This window comes from Grampus griseus (genome assembly GCF_964374135.1).
Source record: "Grampus griseus genome assembly, chromosome: 8".
In the NCBI taxonomy this organism is placed as follows: domain Eukaryota; kingdom Metazoa; phylum Chordata; class Mammalia; order Artiodactyla; family Delphinidae; genus Grampus; species Grampus griseus.
The window spans coordinates 45,885,513-45,902,090 of NC_139002.1; the positions used below are offsets into that span (position 1 = coordinate 45,885,513).

At 47.9% G+C, this 16,578-nt stretch overlaps 2 protein-coding genes across 3 annotated transcripts; one reads left to right on the forward strand and one right to left on the reverse strand.

The window, feature by feature from the left end:
• Positions 1–1,569: 1,569 nt before the first annotated feature.
• LOC309826807 (uncharacterized protein) lies at positions 1,570–5,887 on the reverse strand. 2 transcript variants are annotated; one of them, XM_082661183.1, is made up of 5 exons: positions 5,779–5,887; positions 5,232–5,318; positions 3,637–3,765; positions 3,373–3,451; positions 1,570–1,996 (listed from the first exon to the last, which is right to left on the reverse strand). In XM_082661183.1, the coding sequence occupies exons 1-5, from the start codon at positions 5,824–5,826 to the stop codon at positions 1,977–1,979; spliced, it is 363 nt and encodes a 120-aa protein (XP_082517309.1). In that variant the 5' UTR covers positions 5,827–5,887; the 3' UTR covers positions 1,570–1,976. The 2 variants fall into 2 exon arrangements, 1 of the variants encoding a protein (XP_082517309.1); XR_014297144.1 differs by lacking the exon at positions 5,232–5,318.
• A 176-nt stretch (positions 5,888–6,063) lies between these two features.
• On the forward strand, positions 6,064–15,401 carry FZD4 (frizzled class receptor 4). Its single transcript, XM_082660751.1, has 2 exons — positions 6,064–6,680; positions 9,046–15,401. The coding sequence occupies exons 1-2, from the start codon at positions 6,396–6,398 to the stop codon at positions 10,372–10,374; spliced, it is 1,614 nt and encodes a 537-aa protein (XP_082516877.1). The 5' UTR covers positions 6,064–6,395; the 3' UTR covers positions 10,375–15,401.
• The last annotated feature ends 1,177 nt before the right edge of the window (positions 15,402–16,578 follow it).

Here is a 16,578-nt window from a genome sequence, read left to right on the forward strand (position 1 = left end):
GCAACAGACTGAATGTTTGTGTCCCCCCAAAATTCATATGTTGAAATCCCAATCCCCAATGTGTTCGTATTGGAAATGGGGATTTGGGGAGGTGATTAGGTCATGAGGACAGGCACGAATGGGATTAATGCCCTTATAAAAGAGACCCCAGAGAGCTCCCTTGTCCCTTTTGCTATGTGAGGACACAGCGAAAAGGCATCCATCTATGAACCAGGAGGTGAACCCTTACCACTGAATCTACTGGCGCATTGATCTTAGACTCAGTATCCAGAGCTGGGAGAAATAAATATCTGTTTATAAGACACCCAGTCTGTGGTATTTTGTTACAGCGGCTCAAATGAACTAAGATAGGCATAAAACAACAACCTTGGATTTAGTGTGTCAGGAATTTGGAAAGGCACAGCAAGGATGGTTCTTCTATGCCCCACAATGTCTGGGCCGGGATGACTCAAACAGCTGAGGACCAGAGAATCCACTTCCAAAATGGTTTCTTCATTCACATTTCTGGCACTTGGCCTGGGACGGCTGAATGAGAGGCTTATCTGGGACTATCAACTGGAAAGCCTATATGTGGCCTCTCCTGCATGGTGGTATCAAGGTAGTTGGACATTACAAGGCTGCTCAGAGCTCTAAAATGAATTTCCCAGTAAATAAGGTAGAAACGGCAAGGCCTTTTATGACGTAGCTTTGGAAGTCACCTAGTGTCACTTACTCTGTACTCTGTTGGTTGAAGGAATCACAGCCCCTTCCAGATTCAAGGAAAGGGGACGTATACTTTGCCCTTTAATGGGAAGAACGTCGAAGAAATTGAGGCTGTTTTAAAACCACCACCTGCAACGCTGTCTAGTCTAGTTCTTGCTTATCCATAGCAGGTGGCTGGTTCACCCTTTGGTAATTATTTAACACCATTTTTATTCCTGTTGATATCTCACCTGTATCAAATGATGAGAGTGACGTCTGTGAGAATATCATTACAGGTGCCTTCTTTTCTATGCTTCCCAAGGTCTCTTGGAAATTTACACATGCCTCATAGCTAAGCTCACATTCTAATTTTTCTACAAATGTATCATTTACAGGAGATCCCGTGACTTATAATTCCTTGGCTTGAGATCCCTGCTTACAGCCTGTGTTGTAGCATGTATGATTCCTAATGGCTTTAGCTGACAATGATGAAATGAGTGGTCAACTAGCCAATGAACAATGATAAGAAAATGTCTTGAGCTGATTTATGAAGTAGAGAAACAGGCTTCTGAATCAAATAACAATTTGGTCAAGACACTTTTCTACCTTAAAAGACTTAGGAATTGGCACAATAAAATAAAAAATGAAGATAAATGATTGGCAAAACAACCAAGTTCAGAAGAAAGCTGAAAGCTGTTTTGCAGGACCAGCTTATAGAATAGACTTGACCATCATTCTGGGACCAGTTAGGTTGTATTTTGGTTGTCACCTATACCCAGCACATAAAAAGGCTCTCTTTTTTCTGAAGAACTAGAGCACTTAGAACCTGAACCATTCATTTATTTTATTTTTTTAAATAAATTTATTTAGTTAGTTAGTTTTGGCTGCATCGGGTCTTTGTTGCTGCGCGTGGGCCTTCTCTAGTTACGGCGAGCGGGGAATACTCTTCCTTGCAGTGCACGGGCTTCTCACTGCGGTGGCTTCTCCTGTTGCAGAGCATAGGCTCTAGCTGTGTGGGCTTCAAGAGTTGCGGCACGCAGGCTCAGTAGTTGTGGCTCACGGGGCTCTAGAGCGCCGGCTCCGTAGTTGTCATGCATGGGCTTAGGTGCTCTGCAGCATGTGGGATCTTCATGGACCAGGGCTTGAACCTGTGTCCCCTGCACTGGCAGGCGGATTCTTAACCACTGTGCCACCAGGGAAGTCCCCCATTCATTTATTTATTCAACAAATATCTATTGAGAGCCTTCATTGGGTCAGGTAGTGTTTTTCTTTGCTGTTCAGCACAGCCTGTAACCTCAGAGGATTGTGAAGGAGACTGAAAGAAACAAAACAAAAAAACAGAAACAAAGAAACCAAACGTATAATACAGTAAGAGAGCTCAAGAAAAAGCTCTTAACTATAAACAAGCTTGTTTCACTCTTGGTCTCATGTCTTAATCTCCTCCAATGTGACTATAAGCTCCTTGAAGGCAGGGACGTCCTTTTATATCTGCATACCACTCAGTACTCAGCTCAGTGACATGTCCACAATGGTTATTTGGACTAAACATCATTGAACATTTGCTAATGGCTTGACTGATAAATACTGAAATGAAGCGAGGTTGCAGAGGTATAAAATGTTTGCATTACTTTTTGTCTCCTGCAAAGGTTATTGGTTGACCATCTGTGCATTAAACCATCACCACCAACAAATAAGACTGTCCTCTGTACCATTTTACGCTTGGAAAGAGGAACAACAGGGCTTTGATTCCTTGATACCCAAGAGTTCTACGGTGACTTGATTCTTCTCTGCTAGCTAATGGTGCAACCATTATAAGAAGGGGATTTGCCTCTGCCATTACTTAACCACTTGGGGCCTCTGATTCCTCAACTTTGAGCAAGATTAGTGTTCCCTTCTGCTTTATTCAGTACACATGTTCTTGTTTTATAACTAGTTCGCGTGCAGGGTAAGATGCAGCACCTAGACTGTCCATAAACCCATGGGATGGGGCATGGCTTCTCCCTATGCTTCTGTTGTCCCACAGTAAATTCCCAATCCCTATGAGGTTTTAGTCGCAGTGAATTTTCCCCTCAAAAACCAAACAGGATAATAATGAACCACTTTCTTGCATTTTCTATCAAGACAGCTCTTTGTGAGTTTTAAATGTTCTGTTCAGATTCAAAGAAGCTGGTTTCTTCATGAGTGGCTGGAATAAGACTTTTCTTGGAAGCTACTGAATATGGATTAGTTGGGTTGTTTCGCAGGAAATAAAAAGCAGGCTCTAGGGTGACTACTTCAGCACTTAATTGGGTTAGCAAAGAACTGCAAATGAGAGGTTTCCCTTAGGAGGGAAAGGATGTTTATAGGCCCCCCCACCCCCCTAGGTGGTGGATTTTAACCTAAACGTTAGTCTTCAAATGCAGCCTTTAATTTAGGAACCATTACAAGAATCTATGAGAGCAGAAAATGTCAGGTTGAAAAATTAACACATCACAGGAGTTAATTAGAACCCAGCCTCTCATTAGATGCAAATGGAGAGCCCTCCAACTGCCCAACAGCCCGCTGAAGTCATGTTTGTTGCCTCTCCAAAGTGGTTGCATCCTTATTACTCAGGGAGTGGACTAAGAAGCTGCCTAGGCACTCAGGCCAGAGCCACTAGGGATCCACGGCCTGTCCTTTAGGTTAACAGAAGGTCTATTCCCAAGTCCATACCTTCTACTCCTCTCCTAAACGCTCTGCGTGTCACAGGGTGGATAGCCTTCTGCCTGGAACTCCCTTGGGGAAGTGTTTTCTGCAACAAAGACAAACATGCCATGCCTGTCACCAGGCGCAGATTGTCGACTGTGTAAACCACTCTGTGAGAGGGAGGCTGAGGCGCTCCAGGCCATTCAGACTTAGTTCTAAGTCGTGGTCTTTGTTTTCTTCCCACATTCAGACTGAAATGTGATTCCCCTGGCTTTCTTTTTTGGAAAATACCTGCGATGAGTTCCATGCCGGGAAAGAAAAGCTGTTGACAGGAAAAGCTTCTGACGGGCAAGGGGCTTTCTCAAGTGTTCTCAAAGGAGACAGTCGCTTCAAGCAGGCTGAGGCAGGGATGCCCGGGCTCTAGGAATGAGAGGTCCAGATCACAAAAGTATCATCTTTAACTACGGATTAGGCCAAGTGTCAAGCAGCTTCCTCTGTAAGAGCAGTGCCATGCACACAGACCTCTGGGCCAGGCAGATATGCATCTGAGTCCTTCTCTGTCACTTACTCTGTGTTCTTAGGCAAAGTGCTTAACCTCTCGGAACATCAGTCTTCTCAGGCTGTTGTGTGAAATAAATGACATAATGCACGTACAGTGTTTAAAACAGTATCTGGCACAAAGTAAATGTTCTATATGAGTTATTTGCTATTGACTTAATAGTATTCCTTCACCTAACACCAGTGGGTTCCCTCTGTGTGCCAGGCCCTGTGCGAGGGACAACTCCTGCTTCTTTACCTCATGGACTCCATTGTTTAATAAACCATGTACACATATCTTTAGCACAAAGCAAGCTCCCCTCCCCTCCCCGCAAGTGCCGTAGGAGAAGTGCCAATCGCACATAGCTCTGCTTTGTCCAGTAGCTCAGAATTGTGCTGACCATCCCCCTTTGGGCAGCCCTCCAAACTCAGCTACCTCTACCTTCAATTTACCCACAACTCTCTCTGTGTGCACTTACACATCGAGTTACAGTTGTCTTTTTATTCTTTGTCTCCTCCTGTGAGTTCCTACAGGGTGAGAATCATCTATTCATTTGATTCATTCATCTAATCATTTATTCATCTCTGTAGGCCAATGGTCTCATGCATTACTCTGCAAAGATGAATGAGCACCACATGAGTGGTACAGAGGCCCTTCCAACTTGCGTCCAGCCTCTGCCATATGCCAGACTTAGCTGAAATGTGAGGTTATAAACACACATTCAAACTTGGTCTCTGCCATCAAGTCCCTGGAAAACAGTGGTGTAAGTGTTGGGCCAAAATACCTCAGGAAGAGGGTAGAAAGCTCTTAACCCAGATCCTCAGACCTGGGCTGCAGAAGATGTCCCACAACAAGAACAATAACCAAGTTATTCGGCGCTTAGGATGTGTCAGTGCGCTCAACGATTTACACGCATTATCTCATTTAACTCAGAACAACCGTGTGGGGGGAGATACGAACTTCCTTATTTTACAGATGGCCAGTCTGAGGCTCCGAGAGGCACACTGGCTTGACCACAGTCCTGCAACGAGTAAATGGCTTAGGAATCCACCTGCTGAGGGTTTCCCTGGCCCGACTGGAAAGTGGAGAGTGTGGGCTAGCACAAAGCTCCGTCCAAGGAGGGGCGGGTGGGGAGAAGGGCTGGTAGCGAGAGGGAAAAGTTGGATCGAAACACGGCTGGCATGAGCCCCAGGACTCCCGCAGAAGCAGAATAAGTCAGAAAGAGATGCAGGCTGCAGGGGAGGGATGCCCGGGAGGCTGGGGAAGGGGAGCCCCGGCGGTTGTGCGCCTTCTCAGCCCCCCATGCACAGGTCAAGCTTCTCCCCTCCTGCCCTCTCACCCTCCCAACCTTATTTAGAAACCGTGTCCCCGAGACAGGAAGGGCGGCGGGCCGAGAAGCACGGAGCGTCCCGGTCTCATTTCCTTTCGAATCCCCCTGTGGAATTTCATTTCATACGGTGAGGAAATCGGAGCGCGAGACCGTTGGCTGGTCTGCTGCTCCGGGGCGCCTCCCCCATTCGCGGCTGGAGACAGACAGCTGCCGGGTGCAGGTCAGGCCGAGGCTGGGGGCGGGGAGAGGGGGGGCGGGCTCCAACCCAAGCAAGCTCGGAGTGAAAATAGCTGCGAGCTCACGCTGTACCAGGCACGGTGCTAAGCATTTTACGCGTTATCTCTAATCCTCCCAAGTCTCTTTACGGATGAGGAAACTGACGCCTAGAGGCTGAGCAATTTGCTCAAGGTCACACAGCCGGATTTAAAGGCACAATCTTTGTAAAGCCAAATCCCATGTTCTTTGTATACGTTTCTCTGCTTGATGGGGAAGTGGCCACGGGCTGAGGTGACAGCTGGAAGTAAAAAAGGAAAAGGGAGCCGACTCCTCTGGGAGCGCTTCTCACCTGGGAGAGAAGGGGGAGGCTGGCCCGGCTGGAGCGTCTCGGCTCCATCCCCACCTGGCCCCCGAGCGCTGCGAACCGGGTGGGAGTAAAGTGAGAGCCGGGAAGCGGGGCGGAGCGCTACGGGACGGGAGGGAGGGGCGGAGGAGGGGGGCGGGCGGGCGGGAGCCTTACCCTGCCCAGGGCAGAGCGGCCCCGCCCCTCGCTGGCCACGGCGCCCGGCCATTGGAGAGGCGCGCTGTCCGTCCCGTCCCGCCACCGCCCAGCAAAACTCCAGCGCCTCGGAGGGTTCGGGTGGTGAGAGCGGTGCGGCGCTGCGTGCTGGCGGGCTTCGCGGAGACGCTGAGCGGCTGCGGCCGGCGCCGGGTTGGAGGCTCGCCGCCTGTAGCCATGACCCTCGCAGTCTGTCCTTCGGCCCCGGCCGGGGGCGTCTAATACCCCACACAGTCGCGCGCAGCTGCGGGAGAGCCCGGCCGCTGCCCCCTCGTCGCCCTTGGCGCCTTATCACACTTCCTTTCCCGGAGCTGGGAGCAGCGCGGGCAGCCGGCTCCCCCGTGCAAACTGGGGGTGTCTGCTGGAGCAGCCCTCGCCACCGCCGCCTCTGCCCCCCGGCTCTGGCCATGGCCTGGCGGGGCGCAGGGCCGCGCGTCCTGGGGGCCCCCGGGGGCGTCGGTCTCAGCCTGCGGCTGCTGCTGCTCTTGGGGCTGCTCCTGAGGCAGGCGCGGGGCTTCGGGGACGAGGAGGAGCGGCGCTGCGACCCCATCCGCATCTCTATGTGCCAGAACCTGGGCTACAACGTGACCAAGATGCCCAACCTGGTGGGGCACGAGCTGCAGACGGACGCCGAGCTGCAGCTGACAACTTTCACGCCGCTCATCCAGTACGGCTGCTCCAGCCAGCTGCAGGTGGGCGCACCTACCCCGGGCGGGACCCCTTGGGCAGGGACGCCCCAAACTAACTCCGTGGAGCCCTTGCCAAGTCGAGCCCCCTGCCCCCTTCCTAAGTCTGAAGGGTATTAACTATCCTGGAGAAGTGATTTCCATTCCCACCCCCACTTTTCTGTCCCTTCTCAGGGACTGGAAGCCAAAACATTGTGTAAGTCATCTGGCCTGCGAAAGGACCCACTCTTACACCCCGCCCTTCCGTTTTTCTCCCCTGCCCACCCGTGTCTGGCCAAGCCCCTAACCCCAGTGGAGCTGAGAGTTATCTTTGCCAAGGATTCTGGCCGCCGCTGCTCGGTGGGCGAGTCCCAGGCAGGGCAGCCAGCTGCAGCTAAGACTTGGAAGGAGAGATAAGGAGACGGGAACTTCTCCTCCCTCACCGACCTCCTTCCTCCCCCCGTATTTTTTGGGTGTGTTATTAAATGAAACACCCCTGCCCCGTTTCTGCAGAATGGCCCCTCGCGTCGTCCTGCATGATTTTAGAGGTCACGAAGTAAGGAATGGCTGCGATGGCTTGAGTTCCTTCTTAGCCTCAGGGTTAAGGGCAGGTTTAGTACTTGGCGGGGGAGAAGATATCACTTGGGAAAAAGGCGTTAGTATGGTCAAGCTCCAGAAGGTAGTTTGTGTATTGGAAGTTTTGTGGGGTTTTTTTGTTTGTTTTTGCAGTCATTAAAAATATTAAAGCTTATGTAATAATATAGAAAATGTTCATCCTACCATAAAAAGTGAAGAATTTGCATATACAGGGTGATTATAATCTTATAACAACAACCAGTTCATTTATTTATTTTTTATTTTTTTTTTGCGGTAGGCGGGCCTCTCACTGTTGTGGCCTCTCCCGTTGCGGAGCACAGGCTCCGGAGGCGCAGGCTCAGCGGCCATGGCTCACAGGCCCAGCCGCACCGCGGCATGTGGGATCCTCCCGGACCAGGGCACGAACCTGCGTCCCCTGCATTGGCAGGCGGACTCTCAACCACTGCGCCACCAGGGAAGCCCCAACCAGTTCATTATAAAAAAAAAAAAAAAAAAAAAAAAGAACCTAAAGGAAATTTTTAAAAATGTTAACAGTGGTTGTGTTTTGACTGGTGAGGCTACGAGTGATTTTTAGAAATTTAGAAAAGAGAGAAGTTGGGGGAAATAGAGGATAGTTATCCAGGCTAAAAGCTTTAGAAATCTGTGGTTCTGGTTGTAACTTTTGAGAGATAAGAAACAGGCAGGTAGCTGACTTACTAGGTGCATGTTTTTACATAGGTCATTTGAAAAGTTGGATTGTGGTTTCAGAAAGATGGTTGGGATTAGACCTGTTGCTGGTAAAATGTCTCTTTGGAAGTTTCAGGACTTTAGAACTAGGTTATAAAAACTTAAGAAAATGATTCTCTAGCTCTCAGTTTGGAAACAGCACATATCCTGACATCAGTGACAATTTTGCTGGCGAAACAGCTTTTGCAGGGATATATATTTTTAATTACATGTATCCTGGGGAGGCAGCCAAGCTGTTTTGAAGGACAGGACTGGATCCCTTTACATGCTGGAAAATAGTTACTTGTAACTCTAGACTTCATAGACAACATCTGTAAGGAGCCAAGCAGACTGTTTATCAATGCTGGAGGAATTGAGGACAGCAACTGGACTCTCCCCTGCTGGTGTTGCAGTTTCAGGGACTGAACATTTATATTTTCCTATTGTGCTTCATTATTATTCTTTGAGGAAACCTGGCCAAACAAACCCCTGGTATCCAGAGGCTTCAACCTGCATCCCATCCTTGGATTTAACAGTATCTCAGTGAGGACATTTTCTCTTTTAATATGAGACTGGTTAAAAAATAATTTTAGGGGATAAAAGAGAGAAAGGAGAGAATATTAACGTGAGAAAAGCCGTATCTACTTTTTTTTTTTACATTTATTTGTACGGTGATAAAGAAATGGGGGTAAAAATAAATCACCCCATCACCCAAAGGACTGAGTCATTTGGTTAGTCTGTCCAGCTCTTTCAAATAGTAGCTGAAAGGGGAGGGAGACTCAAAGTCAGCTTTTTAAGGTTTATTTCCCCAAGTGTTGTGCAAAAAGGGATTATGTAATTCTTCGTGTCCCTTTTATATATTTATTTATCTGTGTTCTCCTGGAAAGGATTGCTAGACCCAAAAGAAAAAAAGTGTGCAAGTGATGGATTATTAGGTACATTTGTTTGAGGTCAGAGTCAACAGACACCCTGTAGACTGATTTAAAAGTAGATGCGTACTTTGCCCAGAAGCATTCAAGTCAGTTTTGTGCAAGCCTTTGGTCAAACTTCCAAGTCATTGTTTTCTTTGCTCATTTCATGACTTTTCCAGTTCTTCCTTTGTTCCGTGTATGTGCCCATGTGCACGGAGAAGGTCAATATCCCCATCGGCCCCTGCGGCGGGATGTGTCTTTCGGTCAAGAGACGTTGCGAGCCTGTCCTGAAGGAATTTGGATTTGCCTGGCCAGATAGCCTGAACTGCAGCAAATTCCCACCACAGAATGACCACAACCACATGTGCATGGAAGGGCCAGGTGATGAGGAGGTGCCCTTACCTCACAAAACCCCCATCCAGCCTGGGGAAGAGTGCCATTCCGTGGGAACCAACTCTGATCAGTACATCTGGGTGAAGAGGAGCCTGAACTGCGTTCTCAAGTGTGGCTATGATGCTGGCTTATACAGCCGCTCGGCCAAGGAGTTCACCGATATCTGGATGGCCGTGTGGGCCAGCCTGTGCTTCATCTCTACCGCCTTCACTGTGCTGACCTTCCTGATCGATTCTGCCAGGTTTTCCTACCCGGAGCGCCCCATCATATTTCTCAGTATGTGCTATAATATTTATAGCATTGCTTATATTGTCAGGCTGACTGTAGGCCGGGAAAGGATATCCTGCGATTTTGAAGAGGCAGCAGAACCTGTTCTCATCCAAGAAGGACTTAAGAACACAGGATGTGCAATCATTTTCTTGCTGATGTACTTTTTTGGAATGGCCAGTTCCATCTGGTGGGTTATTCTGACACTCACTTGGTTTTTGGCAGCGGGACTCAAATGGGGTCATGAAGCCATTGAAATGCACAGCTCTTATTTCCACATTGCAGCCTGGGCTATCCCTGCAGTGAAAACCATTGTCATCTTGATTATGAGACTGGTGGATGCAGATGAACTGACTGGCCTGTGCTACGTGGGGAACCAAAACCTTGATGCCCTCACGGGCTTTGTGGTGGCTCCTCTCTTCACTTACTTGGTGATTGGAACTTTGTTCATTGCTGCAGGCTTGGTGGCCTTGTTCAAAATTCGGTCGAATCTTCAAAAGGATGGGACAAAGACAGACAAGTTGGAGAGGCTGATGGTCAAGATTGGGGTCTTCTCAGTCCTGTACACGGTGCCTGCAACCTGTGTGATTGCCTGTTATTTCTATGAAATCTCCAACTGGGCGCTGTTCCGGTATTCCGCAGATGACTCCAATATGGCGGTTGAGATGTTGAAAATTTTTATGTCTTTGTTGGTAGGCATCACTTCAGGCATGTGGATTTGGTCTGCCAAAACTCTTCACACGTGGCAGAAGTGTTCCAACAGATTGGTGAATTCTGGGAAGGTAAAGAGAGAAAAAAGAGGGAATGGTTGGGTGAAGCCTGGGAGAGGCAATGAAACTGTGGTATAAGGCTAGCCAGCCTCCATGCTTTCCAGATTTTGAAGGGGGCATGCCAGCATTGCGGTGCAAATGCTACTAAAAGCTTCATGCAGTGAATCTCAGTTTGAACAAGCTAGCAACACTTAAGTGACCCCCATAACCCTCCACCACTCTCCCCCGTCTCCCCCCAGCATCATAAAACTAATGATTTTTGCTGCGGACTTTGGAATGATCCAAAATGGAAAAGCCAGTTAGAGGCTTTCAAAGCTGTGAAAAATCAAAACATTGATCACTTTAGCAGGTCGCAGCTTGGAGCGTGGAGGTCCTGCCTAGATTCCAGGAGGTCCAGGGCGATGCTGCTTTTCCCTGCAGGGTGGGATTTGAGCTGTGAGTAGGCAACTTGCAGGGAGAAAGATTAACTTTTTTAACCCTTTAAAAATTTTAAATACTAACTGGGTCTTTCAGATAGCAAAGCAATCTATAAACACTGGAAACGCCGGGTTCAGAGAAGTGTTACAAGAGTTTTAGAGTTTGGCTGGTCTAACATAAACATTTTCTGTGGTGTACTGTCTGCTGTTTAGAACTTTGTGGACTGCTCTCCCAAGAGGTGGTGTCAGAATCTTTCAGTGCCTTTGTCATAAAACAGAATTGTTTGAACAAACAAAAGTACTGTACAAACACACATGAGGTATCCAGTGGGTTTTTCTTCTCTCTCTTCCTCTTAAATTTCAACAGCTCTGTCCCAGACTGCTGCTGTTTTCTCCATTTTACGTTAATGACTCAAAAACAGGTATTTTTTATAGGAATGTTTGCACTGCAGCATGCCTAATGAGGGGGAAAGGAAGGGTGATTCACTTTCTCCACAATCACTTAATTCAGAGGAAAATGATATTTACCAAGTCGACTTACCTTACCCACCCCAGAGACCGACTGCATTGAGCAATGGGGACTTAATATATTTTACTTGTGTGATTGCATCTATGCAGACGCCAGTCTGGAAGAGCTAAAATGTTACGTTTCTTGGCAACTTTGCATTCACACAGATTAGCTATGTAACTTGTGTGTGTCAATTACAATTAAAAGCACATTCTTGGACCATGACATAACAGTTACTCAGCTGACTTTAAAGCTATGGTCAGCTTGCATTCTCAGAATGATAGTGCCTTTTTTTTTTTTTTTCCTTTAGCATAAGAATGTTATCAGAGTCTGGTCTGCTTACCACAATGGAGACTTTTTCAATTTTGTAAAGGGAGCTAAGGACAGCTAATCCAACTACTTGGTGCATAATTATTTCCTAGTAATTGGCAAGGGCTCCGGGTAAGATTTCCTTGGAGGCAGTGTGGCCTGGAGTATTTATATGGTGCTTAATGAATCTCCAGAATGCCAGGAGCTTGATTGGTTCGTGGGGAATAAAGTGTAGACCGTATGAAGTGAACTGCAAACTCTAACGGCACAGGTCTTAATTGCCTTTTGCAGAGGTATCCAGAGCTTTTAAAATTTATGCTTTATGTTCCTTGCAAGGGGGTACCCCCTAGCAGACTCTCAAAAGCTGCGATTCTTTTACAATTGTAACTGGCCTTTCCCCTGACCCGCCTCAGGCCTTCTAGTCACCAGATCTCTGGGACAAATTATTGATGATGTCACAGGTTGCTGTCCTTGAAGTTCATACCTGTCTTTGCTTCAGCAACTACCTTGCGATGACTCATTTATTTATTTATTCATGCTCCTCCCCCCCTTTAAAACAGGTAGGAAAGCTCTTCTATCACATTTCTTTGTGGAAAAATATTTCCAGGGACTCAGATTTCCAAAGAGGAGTTCAAATTCTGGAAATAAGCATGTCTTTTTTGGTTTGAGCTTTATGCCCCCTGGTTTGACATTTTCCTTTCTTCTTTCTGTGTTGTGGTGTGGTTCTTGACCTGTCTGAGATGAAGATACACGTAAGGTCTGTTGCATGTTTTGGAAGGCAGAGGCTTGGGGCTTTGGACACAGATGCTGAGTGGGCACCGGTGTCCCCTGCTGTGTGTGCTGAGCGTGAGTACCTTGGCTGGACTCTGGGTCAGGGCTCCAGGAGCATGAGAAATGATCCCCAGAAGGACCAGTTGAACTCCATCTGAGACTGCATCGCCTATGACATGTAAAATGTGAACGCCCTGTGCTGCTTGCAGATGGTTCCCATAGCTGGCCGGGGCCCTGGAGCATGCACCCAGGGGCAGAGCCTGCCCTTACTCACGCTCCGCTCCAGTGTCTTGGGAGTTGTGCGGAGACTCTGGCCCAGGAAAGGAAAGAAGGACCAGGCAGGGGATTGGAATGCAGTTCTCTTTGTAATGTTTCAGGGATCGTGTGACCGACGCAGCACCTAGCAGAGGGCCCGGCATGGAAAGGGTGCTCAATATTTACGAATAGTAACAAATAAGGAACAATAAGAGTACTTGGGTGAACCTGGACCCCCAAGTTTTGGAGCTTTCTGGGTTGTAACGTGTCTCTTCCATAAATCTCTTGCCTTCACAGGAGAAATATATATTTGATCAGAAGTCGTCATCGGTGCAGAATAGATGAGTAGCCTTGGCAGTGTCACAGGCTTATAGGCCGTTCCTTTCACATTCCAGACCACCGAGAGTGTTTACGGTTTTAAGAAAGGAGCTTTGTGGCCAAGAGTTAGATATCAGTTACCTTGAAACGAATCCATCACCTGTTAAGTTGGTATTGGTTTTAAAAAAGGTTAATTATCAGCACATTTACTGAGTGCTAACTGTGCGTAAAGCCCTGTGTTAGGCACCTTAGGGGATGTCAGGGAGGATCAGCTCTGTTCTTCTAACCGACCTGGACTGGGATGCCCCTGGGTCTGCTGAACTTGGCCATTGGTTTCAGGAAGTCGCAGGGGCTACTGAATTGCCATCTGTTCCACGGTCACCATCCCATAAACCTCCTCCTGGGTCTTTCTCCCTTTAACCCATCACTTATCCCTTCCCAGGATTCCTTGCAAATCGATTCACAGGGGTTTTGCCAGAAAGCATCAGCTCTGTTTCATGACAGTCTCCGTGGAAATCTCCTAGGAAGATCACAAACATTGGCTACAAGGACATGAACTCCCACATCTAATATGGCTTCGGGAGCAGGCAGTTTAGGGCTTGGGGTGTTCTGGTGACTCGTACAGGTGAATTTGAGGACAGCATCTTGCTAGGGAAAAGGTTAGGGTTCTTTTTCTTTCTCGGAAATCTAGAATAAGTAGGTATAATTATAGCTTCCTACAAAATCCCTTGGCCTCAACAGGGACCAAGGGCACCTCTGTCCAGCCTCCTCTCTGGCAAACTCCTTTCTCCTCCTTCATAAAGGCCACACCTCAGGGCAGAGGAACATGGGAAGAGTGGAACTGGCCGGGACCGCCTGATGGAGCTGCTTGGTTGATTCATATCCTTTTTCCTCTATGGAGACCTGTCTCCTGATCTCTGAGACTGCTTCTGATTTGGCAGCTCACCCAGGGACCTGCAACAGGAGAAGCGGTGACACTTTTTATTTCCCTGAGATGCTCTCTGACTTTGCTTTCCCCTGGCCCTCCCTCCCCTGCATCCTCCAAACCTGGAGCCTGGGAAACTTCTGTATCTAGGTTCTGAATTGTGATGTTACCGGCACCCCCAGCCCTGTCCTCTCTGGCCCCCCTCAGCCCCCTGGTCACGGAATTCGGTGTTGGGAACCAAGCCGAGGCCCGAGGGTGTAAAGAGAAACTCGACAGCCTCAGCCCTGGAAGGCAGACTCAACTTAAGATTTCACCAGGATGGTGCAAGCCTCGGCTTCTGGCGAGGTGGCAGTTAGGGGAGAGGGCTGTGGAGCCCAGACTCTGGAAGGAGCCCCCGGAATCGATCTGTTATACATCCTGCATTTCATTCTATGATGGAGGAGATTGGAGAGAGTTGCTATTCCAGCCAGAGATGTCGAGTCATTGGACTCTGATGGTTCTTTTTGTTCCTTTATTATACTTGGGTTCAGAGTCCCCGTCTGGGTTTGTATTATGTCTGGCAAAGGACCCGGGTTCTCATTTTTCTTCTGGGCCTAGGCTGTAGATCTTGGAAACTCCTAGGAGAGCATTTTGCTCCTACCAAGGATCAGATACCAGAGCCTTAAATAATGGATTTTGTTTCACTGCGGCCTGGTTTGAGCTGTCTGCCACTGCCTCTTGCCACGCACATGTGCAGTGATGGCCCACTGGGTGTTACCTGGAGGGAAGTGAACGCCGGATCTCCCCAATAGGCCTCTTCTCCTTGGTACACCCAGTTGCCTGTTCCTGGTTTGCCTTATTTCCCTTCTTCTTTGCATCAGCAAATTTCCAGTATTCACCCAGGCAACTTGTAGAGGGCCTGCTTGGGGTCCTATGAGCCATGTCCTCCAAGCTTTTGTAGCTCCCTGATCGCCTACAATATTCAGTACATGACCACTGTCATCCCAGAAGGCTTCCGGGGAGGGGGCGAGAGCCTCTGCCCCCTGGAGGCTGGGTCCATCTGCTCTCCCAGGTGTGCACCTTCCCCCATCCTGCTGAGGGCTCGGGCTGGTATGGCTGAGGGTTTGGGGAGGGGAGGCTGCTTTCCAGGTGTCTCCCCGTGGGGCATCTAGGTGGTCCTGAATTTTTTCCTACCTCACAGGGATGTTGTGAGACTTTAGAAGGAAGGAGGACAAAGGCCCCTCGAGCTCTTTGTAGGAAAGGCAGAATAAATATCAGGTGTGATCTACGCAGAGATGAATTTCGGCCTGCTGGTGAGGCAGACACGCTCGTGCTCTGTGGCTGTTCTCGGGCCCCCGTGCCACCCGAGCGCCGACCACCTCGAGGCCTACCTGAGGGACTTTTAGATGTTCGACACAGAGGTACCAGGCAAACCCTTCTACATGCCCTGAACGAGTTGCTGAACGTCAGAGGAAATGGACCCTGCTTTTGAGGATGTACAAACGTATGTCTGCATTGATGTCTGTACTGTAAATTTCTAATTTATCACTGTACAAAAATAAATAAATAAATAAACTTTGCTATTTAATTTTTGTATCAAAGGAAAATAAAGTTTTGTTTAGTAGCTGGTGTGTGATTTGGCCTATTCCTGCAGGTGTCTGAAAGCCCCTGGGAAGCATGCTTACCCAGCAGTGAGAAATAGAGAATTGGGTTTGCAGGGCAGAGGGGGAGCCTCGTCTTTTTTTTTTTTTTTTGCTGGTGCTATTTCCTCCCCCTGGGATTTCTCTTGGGTCAGCAAACCCCTGAGATGCAAAGTCAACAGACTTTATCACTACTGTGGTCATCGGTAACACTCAAGTGGTCACTTGATACTTCGGATGTGACTATAGTTCTCAAGCTGTCACCCCATGACGCCCCTTTTTGGCATTCCCAATACATGTAACCATTTTTACACACCTTCCCAGTCCCTTTGACTTAATCTGGCAGCCTGAAACATGTTTCCCTGTCGCTGCTAGAGCTTCAGGCCTCTTGAAAAGGGGAAAGAGAGCCTTTTTTTTAACTTCAGATTTTCATTAAAAGTTTTTTTATTTTTCTGGTTACAAAATGGTTCTGTTTCGTGTAATAGACATGGGAGTATGTTGTATCAATCAGCCAGGAAAATGACTTTAGTTAAATTTATAAGTATCCAGAAAAGTCATCAGACAAAGCAAATTCAAGGCCATTAGCAGGACACTGTCATGGGAGCAAGTAGTATGGACCACACAGACAGAGGGTAGGGAAGTCACTGCCATTGGAGACGGCTGCTGGTGTCCCAGAGGAGAACATCAGCCCTCTTGGTTTGCCTTTCAGTTGCTTTCCACCCCTTGGTCTCACCTGAATACCACCCTGTTTTAGTGTGAGTGAAAAGCCCAGGGAGCAAGAATCTGCAATGCTCTTCTCCTTCGCTGCAGATCACTATTGTATTTTATCTCAAACCATACCTGAAAGGAGGCATGTAATTTAAATTCTCTTCCCTGTAAGACCGGCTGTGTTTCTCATTTCATTACCTACTCATTATGTAGTTATGACGTTAAGGAAAATTCAACACGAGCTGGAATGAATTCATAATCCATTGCACTTGTAGAAACACTTTCCATATAGAAAATATTTTTATTTACACGATTTCATTTTTTTGCTCATAGCACCTCTCAGGTAAGCAGCGCAGGCACTACTTTTCTTTCGAGACGAGAACTGGAACTTTTGCCAGGAGTACCTCCGTGGGTGAGTAGCCTGTGGGCTAGCCTTGTTCTCTCATGCCTAGC